At 46.4% G+C, this 15647-nt stretch overlaps 1 protein-coding gene across 3 annotated transcripts in view; it reads right to left on the reverse strand.

Annotated features, from left to right (window-relative positions):
* Positions 1-15647, reverse strand: part of bmp5 (bone morphogenetic protein 5) — a 231656-nt gene that overhangs the window by 21375 nt on the left and 194634 nt on the right. For all 3 annotated transcript variants that reach the window (XM_078213286.1, XM_078213285.1, XM_078213284.1), the window contains exon 5: positions 982-1058. In XM_078213286.1, coding sequence (XP_078069412.1) covers positions 982-1058 — 77 coding nt within the window. The remainder of the gene's footprint in view (positions 1-981; positions 1059-15647) is intronic.

The following is a 15647-nucleotide window of genomic DNA, read 5'->3' on the forward strand; positions in this document are numbered from 1 at the left end:
CACACAGACAGCAACCAGAGCCGGGATTCGAACCCAGGTCCCTGGAGCTGTGAAGCAGCAGTGCTAACCACTGTGCTACCGAGCCGCTGACCTACAAACCACCCCTGTGATCTATCTGAACCGTTGGTAGTCATGATGTGGAGATGCCGGCATTGGACTGGGGTAAACACAGTAAGAGGTTTAACAACACCAGGTTAAAGTCCAACGTTGTTAGACTTCTTACTGTATCTGTCTGAACCACCATGTAATCTCCCATCTGATTGCTTCATCCTTCCTGGCAACACCGCCCTCCCCACCACCGCCCTAGATATTTCTACAACTACAGTCGGTTCTCTCTCTACACCCCGTCCCATCCTCCAACCCCTTGGTCTCTATGTCCATCTGACTGATCTCTACCATAGAGGATATCTCTACTTCCCTCCACCCCAATCTCTCCAACAGATACTGGTCTCTGTGACCCCCCCAAAATCGCATCAACTTCTCCCTCCAGTCTCTCACCCCAAGCTCCCCACCCTTTCTCAGTGATCTAATACAGACCCTCTCCGCCAATTTTTGAAGCCATCCCTCCCCAAATCTCTCTGTATCCTCCCCACTTCCCAAAATCTCTCCAACCCTCAACCAATCTTTGAGCTTTACCCCTCTCGGGTTCCCCATTGTCCAGCCCTCAAGAGGATCTGTCCATGCTGCCACTGATGGATCTTTATCAGAACAGTGTCTATTATGAACGTAGCAAAAACTTTCACTTCCTGATGTACATTTCTCTATCCTTGCCTCGCTCTTCCCTATCTACAGTATCAAGCCCAATATCTGAACATATTCAATTATCAGTCAAGCATAGGTCAATTCTGCCAAGTCAGCATTGGACCAAAGTGATGGACGAGAAGCCTTTTGCATTTGGTCCTGACATCTTAAAGAAGTGACCAGAACATTAAAAATTCTGAACCATCACAAAAGAAATTTGACAAAAAAAAAACATTTTACCTGCCACCCCAAGTCCCGAAAACTCACGTACAGTTCATGCTTCTTGCAAGCTTGCTTCTGCTCACTGCTGTTGTAATCTGTTAAATGAAAGATCAACGTCAGTTTCTGTCCAAATAAAACATGTGCATAGTGTTAGCAGCTTTTACAATTCACCTAGCAGGGAGTTGCAGATCTTTAATGCTCACATTTTTGGGAAGTTATTTAAACAGGCAGATTCCAAAATTCCATGCAATGCCATAGTCGATTGGCCAGCAGCTCTGAAATGGGGGCAGAGGTCCCGCCAACATGCTTGGGGCAACCTAGTCAAATAGAGATAAGTTCATCTCCCCCCTCCCTCTCCAGCTCGCCCCAAACTAAATTTAGCTGGAGGTTGGGGTGACCACCTTGAATAAAATTCGCCAAATGACTTCGAAATTGGATCAAGTAGAGTCTATCTTTCAGGCACTAAGTGGCCTATGTTCCCAGAATGCTGTGCAGAAAGCTTGCTACTGGTTAGAAATATGCCACCTGCTATAAGCACTTACAGAAGGAGCTCAAGCCAACAGCATTCTAAATTGAACGTCAATGTCTGCAGAAGTTCTGGTCGCCTCATTGCAGGAAGGATGTGGAAAAGATTGAAAGGGTGCAGAGGCGATTTACAAGGATGTTGCCTGGATTGAGTGGCATGCCTTATGAGGATAGGCTGAGGGAGCTCGGTCTTTTCTCCTTGGAGAGACGTAGGATGAGAGGAGACCTAATAGAGGTATATAAGATGTTGAGAGGCATAGATCGGGTGGACTCTCAGAGGCTTTTTCCCAGGGTGGAAATGGCTGCTACAAGAGGACACAGGTTTAAGGTGTTGGGGGGTAGGTACAGGGGAAATGTTAGGGGGAAGTTTTTCACAGAGAGGGTGGTGGGCGAGTGGAATCGGCTGCCGTCAGTGGTGGTGGAGGCAAACTCAATAGGGTCTTTTAAGAGACTCCTGGATGAGTACATGGGACTTAATAGGATGGAGGGTTATAGGTAGGCCTAAATGGTAGGGATATGTTCGGCACAACTTGTGGGGCCGAAGGGCCTGTTTTGTGCTGTAGCTTTTCTATGTTTCTAAGATTCTGTCACACTTCCTGAAGTACCCACATTCCATCTTACATCAGCCAACTGCCTCACTTGCTGCATGCTGACCTTGTTCAGCACAACTAAATGACACCAAGTCCTCTCATCAGCCCTATTTAAAGAATCACACAGTGATTAATTGTCGGTTTGCTATTTCTATTGTTTGATCTCTGTTTCTGCTGTACTCTGGCCCATTGGAAAGTTCACTTTAGTGCACAGAGGGCAGCATTGTTGCTTTCGCACTGCCATGGTTCTTTGCCCGAATGAAAAATTGGGCTCCAACATGGATAGTCGGCTCAGGCTTCCTGGTGGAAATAAAGAATGATTGGGAGGCAGAGGCAGGGTAGGTTCTGTTCTTTGTTCTGCCAGTAATTTAAAGATAGGGTAACTGTGAGTGGGAGGCCAGTTTGTTGCTGTCGGTGTCGGATGTGGGAGTTCATGGAGTCGCCTAGCCTCCCGGAAGTCCATATCTGCGCCAGGTGCGCCGAACTGCAGCTCCTGAGAGATCGCGTTAGGGAACTGGAGCTGCGGCTCGATGACCTTAGTCAAGTCAGGGAAAATGCGAGGTTAATAGAGAGAGGTTACAGGCAGGTCGTCACACCAGGGCCACGGGAGGAAGACACGTGGGTCACGGTTAGGAAGGGTAAAGGTCACGTACCAGAGAGTACCCCGGTGGTTGTCCCCTTAACAGTAAGGGATGGGTGTCAGACGGGAGAGAGGAGGGGAGAGAGCAGTCAGTGATGGGATCCCCTGTGGTTGTCCCCCTCCAGAATAAGTATACCATTTAGGTAGGCATAACAGGAACAAAGGATGTGCAGAGGGAGTATGAAAAGCTAGGAACCAAATTAAAAAGCAGAACCAACAAGGGGGTAATATCTGGATTACTACCTGAACCACACGCGAATTGGCACAGGGTCAATAGGATTAAGGAGACGAATGCGTGGCTCAAGGATTGGTGTGGAAGGAATGGGTTCGAATTCATGGGACATTGGCACCAGTATTGGGGCAGATGGGACCTATTCGGATGGGATAGTCTCCGTCTGAATCGTGCTGGGACCAGAGTCCTGGCAAATCGTATAACTAGGGTCGTTGATAGGGCTTTAAACTATTAAAGGGGGGGGGAGGGTGCAGGAGTATGGGGAATTACAAAATCGAAGGTAATTGAGAGAGTACAAGTGCAGGTTAATGTAGAGGGCTCGGGAGATGTTCGTAGCGTTTCAACAAACGCTGGCGGCACGGTAGCACAGTGGTTAGCACTGCTGCTTCACAGCTCCAGGGACCTGGGTTCGATTCCCGGCTTGGGTCACTGTCTGTGTGGAGTTTGCACATTCTCCTCGTGTCTGCGTGGGTTTCCTCCGGGTGCTCCGGTTTCCTCCCACAGTCCAAAGATGTGCGGGTTAGGTTGATTGGCCATGCTAAAATTGCCCCCGAGTATCCTGAGATGCGTAGGTTAGAGGGATTAGTGGGTAAAATATGTAGGGATATGGGGGTAGGGCCTGGGTGAGATTGTGGTCGGTGCAGACTCGATGGGCCGAATGGCCTCTTTCTGTACTGTAGGGTTTCTATGATTTCTATGAAACCGGGTCCAGACAAAGGCTGGCATAAAGACACTTTGCCTGAATGCACAAAGCATTCGAAACAAAGTAAATGAGTTGATGGCACAAATCCATACAAATGAGTATGATCTAGTAGCCATCACAGAAACGTGGTTTCAGGGTGACCGGGACTGGGAACTGAATATCCAGGGGTATCAGACATTTAGGAAGGATAGACAGGTGGAAAAAGGAGGTGGGGTAGCTCTGTTAATAAAGGATAATATCAGGACGGTAGTGAGAGACGACATAGGCTCTAAGGAGCAAAACGTGGAATCGTTGTGGGTGGAGATAAGGAATAGTAGGGGGAAAAAGACACTGGTAGGTGTGGTCTATAGGCCCCCAAATAATAACTTAGAGGTGGGGAGGGCTATAAACAAGCAAATAATGGATGCGTGCAAAAATGGAACGGCAATAATCATGGGGTCCAAAGATGTGCGGGTTAGGTTGATTGGCCAAGCTAAATTGCCCCTTAGTGTCCCGGGATGCGTAGATTAGAGGGATTAACAGGTAAATATGAGGGTTAGAGGGATTAGCAGGTAAATATGTAGGGATATGGGGATAGGGCCTGGGTGGGATTGTTGTCGGTGCAGACTCAATGGGCCGAATGGCCTCTTTCTGCACTGTAGGGGTACTATGGTTCTATGGATACTGTGGGGGGGGGGGGGGGGGGGGTGTGACCCTCCAGGGGCAAGCCACGGTGACCGGGTCACTGGCACAGAATCGGGCTCTGTGGCCCAGAAGGGAAAGAGGGGGACTTATGAGAGCAATAGTAGTGGGGGATGCAACAGTTAGAGGCACAGACAGGTGGTTCTGTGGGCACGAACGAGACTCCAGGATGGTAGTCTGCCTCCCTGGTGCCAGGGTCCTGGATGTCTCCGAACGGGTAGGAAGCATCCTAAAAGGGGCGGGTAACCAGACAGACGTCATTGTCCACATTGGTGCAAATGACGTCGGCAGAAAGAGCAGGGAGGTCCTGAGAGAGCAATTCAGGGAGTTGGGTAGTAGGCTGAAAAGCAGGGCCTCTAGGGTAGCGATCTCTGGACTACTCCCAGTGCCACAAGCTAGTGAGGCTAGGAACAGGGAGATTGTACAGCTGAACGCGTGGCTAAAGGACTGGTGCAGGAGGGAGGGTTTCAAATTCATGGATCACTGGGAAGTCCTTAAGAGAGAATGGCACCTGTACAAGAAGGACGGGTTACACCTAAACTGGAGGGGTATGAATATCCCAGCTGGGAGTTTTGCTAGTGTGGTTCGGGTGGGTTTAAACTAATGTGGCAGGGGGGTGGGGATCAGAACAATAGGACAATAAGCATAGAGGCTGGGGACGAGGCTGGGGCCAAGACAAGGCTATCTAAGAGGCAGAACATTCTGGGCGAGGATGACCTCAGTGGGCCTGGAGGTCTGGAGTGCATCTGCTTCAATGCAAGGAGCGTCACGGGCAAGGCAGATGAGCTTAGAGCCTTAATGCTTGCACGGAACTTGGAGTTGGTTGCAGTGACGGAGACTTGGTTAAAAGGACAGGACTGGCAGCTGAATATTCCGGGGTATAAGTGTTTTAGGTGAGACAGAGGAGGAGCTAGGAGAGGTGCGGGAGTAGCAATGCTGGTTAGGGAGCATATTACAGCGGTACAGAGGGTGGACAATTTGGAAGGGTCAGGTAACGAGTCACTGTGGGCGGAGCTCAGAAACAGGAAGGGCGCAGTCACTATGTTGGGGGTATACTACAGGCCTCCCAACAGCCCACGGGAAGTTGAGAAACGGATATGTAAGGAGATTCTGGACAGGTGCAGAAAAAATAGGGTTGTTGTAGTGGGAGACTTTAATTTCCCTCACATAGACTGGGGGCCTGGACGGGGAAGAATTTATAAAATGCGTACAGGGAGGTTCTTTGGAACAATATGTTAGCAGTCCAACTAGAGAGGGGGCTATACTGGACCTAGTACTGGGGAATGAGCCCGGTCAGGTCATCAAAGTTTCAGTGGGGGAACATGTGGCAAATAGTGACCTCAATTCTGTAAACTTTAGAATAGTAATGGAAAAAGATGAGTGTTGTCCTATGGGCAAGGTGCTGAATTGGGGGAAGGCTAACTACAGCCAGATTAGGCAGGATTTGGTGGCTGTTGATTGGGAGAGGCTGTTCGAGGGTAAATCCACATTTGGCATGTGGGTGTCTTTTAAGGAGCAGTTGATAGGACTGCAGGACAGGCATGTACCTGTAAAGAGGAAGAATAGGAAAGGTAGGATTCGAGAGCTGTGGATAACCAGTGAAATTGTGGGTCTAATAAAAAGAAAAAAGAGGCATACATGAGGTCCAGGCAGCTAAAAACAGATGGAGCACTGGAGGAATACAGAGAAAGTAGAAAAGAACGCAAAAAGGGGTCACGAAATGTCCTTGGCAGACAGGATTAAGGAGAATCCTAAGGCATTTTAGACATACGTTAGGAACAAGAGGGTTGTTAGGGAAGGAATCGGACCTCTCAGGGACAAAGGAGGGGAATTATGCTTAGAACCAAAGGAAGTAGATGAGATCCTAAATGAATACTTTGCATCAGTTTACCTAATTTACCTAATCTCTCCTCAGACACGTCTGTCAGACTCCTAGTTATTGACTACAGCTCAGCCTCCAATACCATTATTCCTACGAAACTCATGTCCAAACTCCGTGGCCTGGGCCTCAGCTCCTCCCTCTGCAACTGGGTCCTGAACGTCCTAACCCACGGACCAGAATCAGTAAGGATAGGCAACAACACCTCCTCCACAATCATCCTCAACACCGGTGCCCCACAAGGCTGTGTTCTCAGCCCCCTACTATACTCCTTATATACCTATGAATGTGGCGCCAAATTCCCCTCCAACTCGATTTTCAAGTTTGCTGACGATGCCACCGTAGTGAGTTTGATCTCAAACAATGACGAGACAGAGTACAGGAATGAGATAATGAATCTGATTAACTGGTGCGGCGACAATAATCTCTCCCTCATTATAATCTTTCCTCAATGTCAACAAAACAAAGGAGATTGTCATCAACTTCAGGAAGCATAGTGGAGAACATGCATTGTTCATTCTACATTAATGGGGACGAAGTAGAAAGGGTCAAGAGCTTCAAGTTTTCAGCTGTCCAGATCACCAACAACCTGTCCTGGTCCCCTCATGCTGACACTATAGTTAAGAAAGCCCATCAACGCCTCTACTTTCTCAGAAGACTAAGGAAATTTGGCATGTCAGCTACGACTCTCACCAACGTTTACAGATGCACCATAGAAAGCACTCTTTCTGGTTGTATCACAGCTTGGTATGGCTCCTACTCTGCCCAAGGCTGCAAGAAACTGCAAAAGGTTGTGGATGTAGCCCAATCCATCACGCAAACCAGCCTCCCATACATTGACTTTGTTTACATTTCCCGCTGCCTCGGCAAAACGGCCAGCAGAATTAAAGACCCCACAGACCCTAGGCATTCTCTCTTTCACCTTTTTTCGGGAAAAAGATAAAAAAGTCTGAGGTCACGTACCAACCAACTCAAGAACAGCTTCTTCCCTGCTGCCATCACTTTTGTATGAACCTACCTTGCATTAAGTTGATCTTCCTCTATACCTAGCTATGACTGTATCACTACATTCTGCACTCTCTCGCTTCCTTCTCTATGAACGGTATGCTGTCTGTATAACGCACAAGAATCAATACTGTATGCTAATACATGTGACAATAATAAATCAAATCATATGATAACCCCCTCAGCCCAAAACTAGCCTTGTGAATCTTTGTTGCACTCCCTTTATGTATGTCCTTCCTTAAGTACATAAATCCAACATCCCGGTTTAGGCCGTCCTCATGTGTGCGGAACTTGGCTATCCGTTTCTGCTCAGCGACTTGGATTTATGTCACATTATCAGTAACCCCCACAGCTTGCCTCCTGGACTTGCGGGCTGTCCTGTCTGGAGACAATACACATCTCTTTAACCTGTGCTTAATGCTGTCTCCACCCACATTGTCTGTATCTTTAAGATCTGGTTGGCTGTAGGGATTCGCATTCTAATCAGTATTCTGTAACTTGATTTTGTGTCTCTGTGCACTGTTTGAGAGCACCTTTCCACTCTGAAAGCTAATGGTATTTGCTACCAAATAAACCTGTTGGACTTTAACCTGTTGTTAAAACTCTTACTGTGTTCACCCCAGTCCAACACCGGCATCTCCACATCATGACCTTCCTTAAGTAAACAGACCAAAACAACATACAGTAACCCAAGTGTGGCCTCACCAATGCCCTTTTTATTGTGTTTTTTTCCATTGTCCCCAAATATGTCTTTGGTGCTATTTTATCCAAGTACATATCATGTGCACAGGGAGAAATCCTTCAAGTTGTTCAAACTTCTCCAAAATCAAGTTTAGGAGTTTCAAACAGTATCACAATGTTCTTCAGCCCTTAATTTCTCAAATGAAAAGCAAAAAATAATTCTATCCTATCCTTGTCATCATCTTTCTGTTGTGTATTGCATGGAGCAAAGATTGACATGACAGGCAGCCATTATTGAACATTGTTCAAATTTCCCCAACAGAGAGGGCAATGGAAAGGGCAATCGAACAAAGTGTTTAGATCTTACAATATACTGCAAACAGATATGGAGAACCAGATATTAATATATACGTGTTTAGGGGATACTATGGTTCGATTGTTGGTGGGCACTGCCCCATGGAAACTGCCTGGCCATGCCCCTGACTACCCGGGGGCTTCAATGGCCTCCGATTCCCCCGGCGTGGCCATCATGTCTGGCCCGTGTTGGTGGGGAGCAGCAGTGATTCTTGTTGGCGAGACCTCTTGAGGGAAACGTCTGGGAGGCCAGAAACGGCCGTACTGGGCATGGTAATGACATGCCAATTGACCAGTGCAGCGGACCAGAAAGATTGTGCCCACTGTCCATTCTTTATTGACTATAGTGCCTGGCTTATTTAAATTTATATTGAAAATTTAACAACAATTCCTTTGAACAACATGTTCCCTGTAGGGTGGCGAGGTGATGGCCTAGTAGTATTATCGCTGGACTATGCGGAGAAGTGTGAGGTAATTCACTTTGGTAGGAATAACAGATGTGTTGAGTATAGGGCTAACGGGAGGACTTTGAATAGTGTGGAGGAGCAGAGGGATCTAGGTGTATGTGTGCATAGATCCCTGAAAGTTGGGAATCAAGTAGATAAGGTTGTTAAGAAGGCATATGGTGTCTTGGCGTTTATTGGTAGGGGGATTGAATTTAGGAGTCGTAGCGTTATGTTGCAACTGTACACAACTCTGGTGCGGCCGCACTTGGAGTACTGTGTGCAGTTCTGGTCCCCACATTACAGGAAGGATGTGGAGGCTTTGGAGAGGGTGCAGAGGAGGTTTACCAGGATGTTGCCTGGTATGGAGGGGAGATCCTATGAGGAGAGGCTGAGGGATTTGGGATTGTTTTCGCTGGAAAGGCGGCGGCTAAGAGGGGATCTTATTGAAACATATAAGATGATTAGAGGTTTAGATAGGGTGGATAGTGATAGCCTTTTTCCTCTGATGGAGAAATCCAGCACGAGGGGGCATGGCTTTAAATTGAGGGGGGGTAGTTATAGAACCGATGTCAGGGGTAGGTTCTTTACCCAGAGGGTGGTGAGGGATTGGAATGCCCTGCCAGCATCAGTAGTAAATGCGCCTAGTTTGGGGGCGTTTAAGAGATCCGTCGATAGGTTCATGGACGAAAAGAAATTGGTTTAGGTTGGAGGGTCACAGTTTTTTTTTTTAACTGGTCGGTGCAACATCGTGGGCCGAAGGGCCTGTTCTGCGCTGTAATGTTCTATGTTCTATGTTCTATGTTCTATTCATCTAGAAACTCCGCGAATGTTCTGGGGACCCGGGTTTGAATCCCACCACGGTAGAGGGTGGAATTTGAATTCAATAAAAAGATTAAGATTCTACCGATGGCCATGAAACTGTTGTCAATTGTCGTAAAAACCCATCTGGTTCACTAATGTCCTTTCTTACCTGGTCTGGCCTATAAGTGACTCCAGAGCCACAGCAATGTGGTTAACTCTCAACTGCCCTCGGACAACTAGGGATAGGCAACAAATGCTGGCCAGTCAGTGACGCCCATGTCCCAAGAATGAATTTTAAAAAACAGATTTGTTCATCCTGGCCAATTTTGCTCCTAGCCTTATTCCACTCTTCCCTTTCCCTCCACCTGAGTACTTCGCATGCCAGCCACATAAAATGACCTGAACGCAGTTTCACTTTCCAGTTCAGATCCTTCAAAATAGCCTGATGTATACTTGGCCTCGTGACTGCAGCCTCTACTCCGAGTCACAGTGCAAATATTTGTATTCCACACTGTCCATTTGGGCCATTAGACAAGAATGATCTATTTGCAGCCAGCCAAAAAGATTCATACATAAAAAACAGTTTGGTATAGATGGTGAAAAACATTAAATGATAATTGTTTTTAGCTTTTCATGTATTTTAAAGGACTAAATAAATATATGAATAAGGGAAGCTAATTGGGATGAAGTTTATCATTGAAACTAATTTTTGTATTAGGTCTGAAGGGGAATCAGTAGATGTGTTGTATATGGACTTCCAGAAAGTGTTCAACAAGGTACCTCACAAAAGGTTAAGTCATAAGGTAAGAGCGCATGGTGTTGGAGGTAGTATATTGGCATGGATAAAAAATTATCTAACGAGCAGGAAACAGCAAGTGGGGATAAGGGGTTCATTTTCAGGTTGGCGACTTGTAAGCAGTGGGGTTCCACAGGGATCAGTGCTGGGACCACAACTGTTTATAATATATATTAACGATATATTAACGTCAGCATGGTTTGGTCAGTGGGAGGTCATGCCTAATAAATTTGATTGAATTTTTTGAACATGTAAAGAAGTGTGTGGATGAGGGTAGTGCGGTTTTTGTAGTTTACATGGATTTCAGCAAAGCCTTTGACAAAGTCCCACATAGGAGACTTATTAAGAAGGCTAATGCACATGGGATACAGGGTGATCTGACAAGGTGAATTCATAACTGGCTTAGCAGTAGGAGACAGAGGCTGGTGACAGACAGCTGCTTTAGTGACTGGAGACCAGTGACATACCACAGGGATCCGTGCAGGGCCCCATATTGTTCGTCATTTATATAAATGGCATAGATGAATCATAGAATTATAGAAGCCCTACAGTGCAGAAAGAGGCCATTTGGCCCATCGAGTCTGCACCAACCACAATCCCACCCTGGCCTTACCCCCTTATCCCTACATATTTACCCGCTAATCCCTCTAACCTACGCATCTCAGAACACTAAGGGGCATTTTTAGCATGGCCAATCAACCTAACCCGCACATCTTTGGACTGTGGGAGGAAACCGGAGCACCTGGAGGAAACCCACGCAGACACGAGGAGAATGTGCAAACATCCACACAGACAGTGACCCAAGCCGAGAATCGAACCCAGGTCCCTGGAGCTGTGAACCCAGGTCCCTGGAGCTGTGAAGCAGCACTGCTAACCACTGTGCTACTGTGCTGCCATGACTACGTGGAGGGTAGGATTAGTAAGTTTGCTGATGACACAAAGATTGGCTAGGTGGTTAACAGTGAGGTTAAGTGACTTGGGTTACAGGAAGATATAGGTCACCCCATTATAGAAAGGATATTATTGAACGAGAAAGAGTGCAGAAAAAATTTACTAGGATGCTACCGGGACTTGATGGTTTGAGTTATAAAGTAAGGCTAGATAGACTGGGATTTGTTTCTCTGGTGCGTAGAAGTGAGGAGTGATCTTAGAGAGGTCTATAAAATAATGAGGGGATAGATCAGCTAGATAGTCAATATCTTTTCCCAAAGGTAGGGGAGTCTAAAATTAGAGGGCATAGGTTTAAGGTGAGAGGGGAGAGATACAAAAGTGTCCAAAGGGGCAGTTTTTTCACACAGAGGGTGGTGAGTGTCTGGAACAAACTGCCAGAGGTAGTAGGAGAGCCGGGTACAATTTTGTCTTTTAAAAAGCATTTAGACAGTTACATGGGTAAGATGGATATAGAGGGATATGGGCTAAATGCGGGCAATTGGGATTAGCTTAGGGGTTTAAAAAAAAAGCGGCATGGAAAAGTTGGGCCGAAGGGCCTGTTTCTGTGCTGTAAACCTCTATGACTCTATGAGGGGAATGGACAGTGTGGATAGGGAGCAGCTGTTCCCCTTAGTTGAAGGGTCAGTTATGAGAGGACACAAGCTAAAAGTGAGGGGTGGGAGGTTTAGGGGAGATTTGAGGAAAAACCTTTTTTCTCAGAGGGTGGTGATGGTCTGGAATGTACTGCCTGGGAGAGTGGTGGAGGCGGGATGCCTCACATCCTTTAAAAGGTACCTGGATGAGTACTTGGCACGCCATAACATTCAAGGCTTCAAGGCCAAGTGCTGACAAGTGGGATTAGGTGGGCAGGTCAGGGCATTTCATGCGTCAGTGCAGACTCGATAGGCCGAAGGGCCTCTTCTGCACTGTAGTATTCTGTGAAAGGGACTTGGGGGTACTTGCGCACGATGCGCAGAAAGCTAGCACACAGATGTAGCAGGTAATCAGGAAGGTTAATGGAATGTTAGCCCTTATATCAAAGGAAGCTGGAGTATAAGAGTTAGGAAGTCTTGATGCATTGGTACAAGGTACTGATGAGACCACACCTGGAGTACTGTGAGCAGTTTTGGTCCCCTTATTTAAGGAACGATATTGGCTGGAATTTTCCTGCCATTCATATCCGGCTGCCCCTGCAAGCAAGGTCGCAGAATTTGGAGCTCAGACAAATCTCCCTTTACTGCAGCAAAGAATCCCACTGACGTGAACAAACCCAAAATTCCACCCATTGGAGGCAGTTCAGAGAAGGTTCACTCAGATGATCCCCGGTTTGGAGGGATTGCCTTATGAAGAGATGTTGAACATGTTGGGACTCCGCACATTCGAATTTAGAAGAATGAGAGGCAATCGCATTGAAACATGAGATTCTTAAAGGGCTTGACAGGCCAAATACTGAGAGGATGTTTCCCTTTGTAGGAGAGTCGAGGATCAGGTGGCATAATCTTAGAATAAAGAGGCCTCAATTAAAGACTAAGATGAGGAGGAATTTCTTCTTTCAGAGGTGAGTGTCTCTTTGGAACTCCTTACCACAGAGAATGTGGGGGCAGAGTCCTTGTGTATATTTAAGGCTGAGGTAGATAGATTTTTGATCAGTAAGGCAATCAGGGTTACAGGGAAAGGGCAGGAAAGTAGACTCGAGGAATATCGAATCAACCATGAACCTATTGAATGGCGAAGCTGGCTCAAAGAGCTGAACAGCCTATGGGTGGAGCTGAGAAACAGGAAAGGTATGACCACATTAATGGGCTTGTATTATAGACCACCCAATAGTCAGCGAAGATTGGAGGAGCAAATCAGCGGAGAGATAGCTGACAACTGCAAGAAATACAAAGTTGTGATAGTAGGGGATTTTAATTTTCCACATATAGATTGGGACTCGCATACTGTTAAAGGTTTAGACGGGGTAGAGTTTGTAAAATGTGTTCAGGAGAATTTTCTACATCAGTATATAGAGGTGCCAACTAGAGAGGATGCGATATTGGATCTCCTATTGGGAAATGAGTTAGGGCAGGTGATGGATGTGAGTGTGAGGGAACACTTTGGATCCAGTGACCGTAATGCCATTAGTTTCAACCTGATCGTGGATAAGGATAGATCTGGTCCTCGGGTTGAAGTTCTGAACTGGAAAAAGGCCAAATTTGATGAAATGAGAAGGGATCTGGGAAGTGTGGATTGGCACAGGCTGTTCTCTGGTAAGGATGTAAATGGAAAGTGGGAGGCCTTCAAAGGAGAAATTTTGAGAGTGCAGAGTTTGTATGTTCCTGTCAGGATTAAAGGCAAAGTAAATAGGAATAAGGAACCTTGGTTCTCGAGGGAGATTGTAACACTGATTAAGAGGAAGAGAGAGTTGTATGAAATGTACAGGCAACAAGGAACACATCAGATGCTCGAGGAGTATAAAAAGTGCAAGAAGCTACTTAAGAGGGAAATCAGGAGGGCTAAAAGAAGACATGAGGTTGCTTTGGCAGACAGAGTGAAGGAAAATCCAAAGAGCTTCTATAGGTATGTTAGGAGCAAAAGGATAGTGAGGGATAAAATTGGTCCTCTTGAAGAGCAGAGTGGTAGACTGTGTATGGAACCAAAAGAGATGGGGGAGATACTAAATGGTTTTTTTGCATCCGTATTTACTGAGGAAACGGGCATGGAGTCTACGGAAATAGGGCAAACTGGTAGGGAGGCCATGGAACCTTTACAGATTAAAGGGGAGGAGGTGCTCGCTGTCTTGAGGCAAATCAGAGTGGATAAATCCCCAGGACCGGACAGGGTATTCCCACGGACCTTGAGGGAAGCTAGTGTTGAACTTGCAGGGGCCCTGGCAGACATCTTTAAAATGTCAGTATTCACGGGGGAGGTGCCGGATGATTGGAGGGTGGCTCATGTTGTTCCGTTGTTTAAAAAAGGTTCCAAAAGAAATCCGGGAAATTATAGGCCAGTAAGTTTGACGTCGGTGGTGGGAAAGTTATTGGAAGGTGTGATAAGGGATAGGATCTACAAATATTTGGATAGACAGGGACTTATTAGGGAGAGTCAACATGGCTTTGTGCGCAGAAGGTCATGTTTGACCAATCTATTAGAGTTTTTCGAGGAGGTTACCAGGAAAGTGGATGAAGGGAAGGTGGTGGATGTTGTCTACCTGGATTTCAGCAAGGCCTTTGACAAGGTCCCTCATGGGAGGTTAGTTAGGAAGGTTCAGTCGCTAGGTATACATGGGGAGGTAGTAAATTGGATAAGACACTGGCTCAATGGAAGAAGCCAGAGAGTGGTTGTGGAGGATTGCTTCTCTGAGTGGAGGCCTGTGACTAGTGGTGTGCCGCAGGGATCGGTGTTGGGTCCATTGTTGTTTGTCATCTATATCAATGATCTGGATGATAATGTGGTAAATTGGGTCAGCAAGTTTGCTGATGATACAAAGATTGGAGGTGCAGTGGACAATGAGGAACGTTTTCAAAGCTTGCAGAGGGATTTGGACCAACTAGAAAAATGGGCTGAAAAATGGCAAATGGAATTTAACGCAGACAAGTGTGAGATATTGCACTTTGGAAGGACAAACCAAAGAAGAACGTACAGGGTAAATGATAGGACTCTGAAGAGTGCAGTTGAACAGAGGGATCTGGGAATACAGGTACAGAATACCCTAAAAGTGACGTCACAGGTGGATAGGGTCGTAAAGAGTGCCTTTGGTACATTGGCCTTTATAAATTGGAGTATCAAGTATAAAAGTTGGAGTGTTATGGTAAGGTTATATAAGGCATTGGTGAGGCCGAATTTGGAGTATTGTGTACAGTTTTGGTCACCTAGTTACAGGAAGGATGTAAATAAGATTGAAAGAGTGCAGAGAAGGTTCACAAGGATGTTGCCAGGACTTGAGAAGCTGAGTTACAGAGAGAGATTGAATAGGTTGGGACTTTATTCCCTGGAGCGTAGAAGATTGAGGGGAGATTTGATAGAGGTGTATAAGATTTTGATGGGTATAGATAGAGTGAATGCAAGCAGGCTTTTTCCGCTGAGGCTAGGGGAGAAAAAAACCAGAGGGCATGGGTTAAGGGTGAAAGGAGAAAAGTTTAAAGGGAATATTAGGGGGGGCTTCTTCACGCAGAGAGTGGTGGGAGTGTGGAATGAGCTGCCGGATAAAGTGGTAAATGCGGGGTCACTTTTAACATTTAAGAGAAACTTGGACGGGTTCATGGATGAGAGGGGGTGTGGAGGGATATGGTCCAAGTGCAGGTCAGTGGGACTCGGCATAAAATGGTTCGGCACAGACAAGAAGGGCCAAAAGGCCTGTTTCTGAGCTGTAATTTTCTTTGGTTCTATGGTTCCTGTTCAAAGAAACATGGAAAATAGATGCAGGAGGAGGCCATTCGGCC

The sequence above is a fragment of the Mustelus asterias genome, chromosome 5, assembly GCF_964213995.1.
Source record: "Mustelus asterias chromosome 5, sMusAst1.hap1.1, whole genome shotgun sequence".
In the NCBI taxonomy this organism is placed as follows: Eukaryota; Metazoa; Chordata; class Chondrichthyes; order Carcharhiniformes; family Triakidae; genus Mustelus; species Mustelus asterias.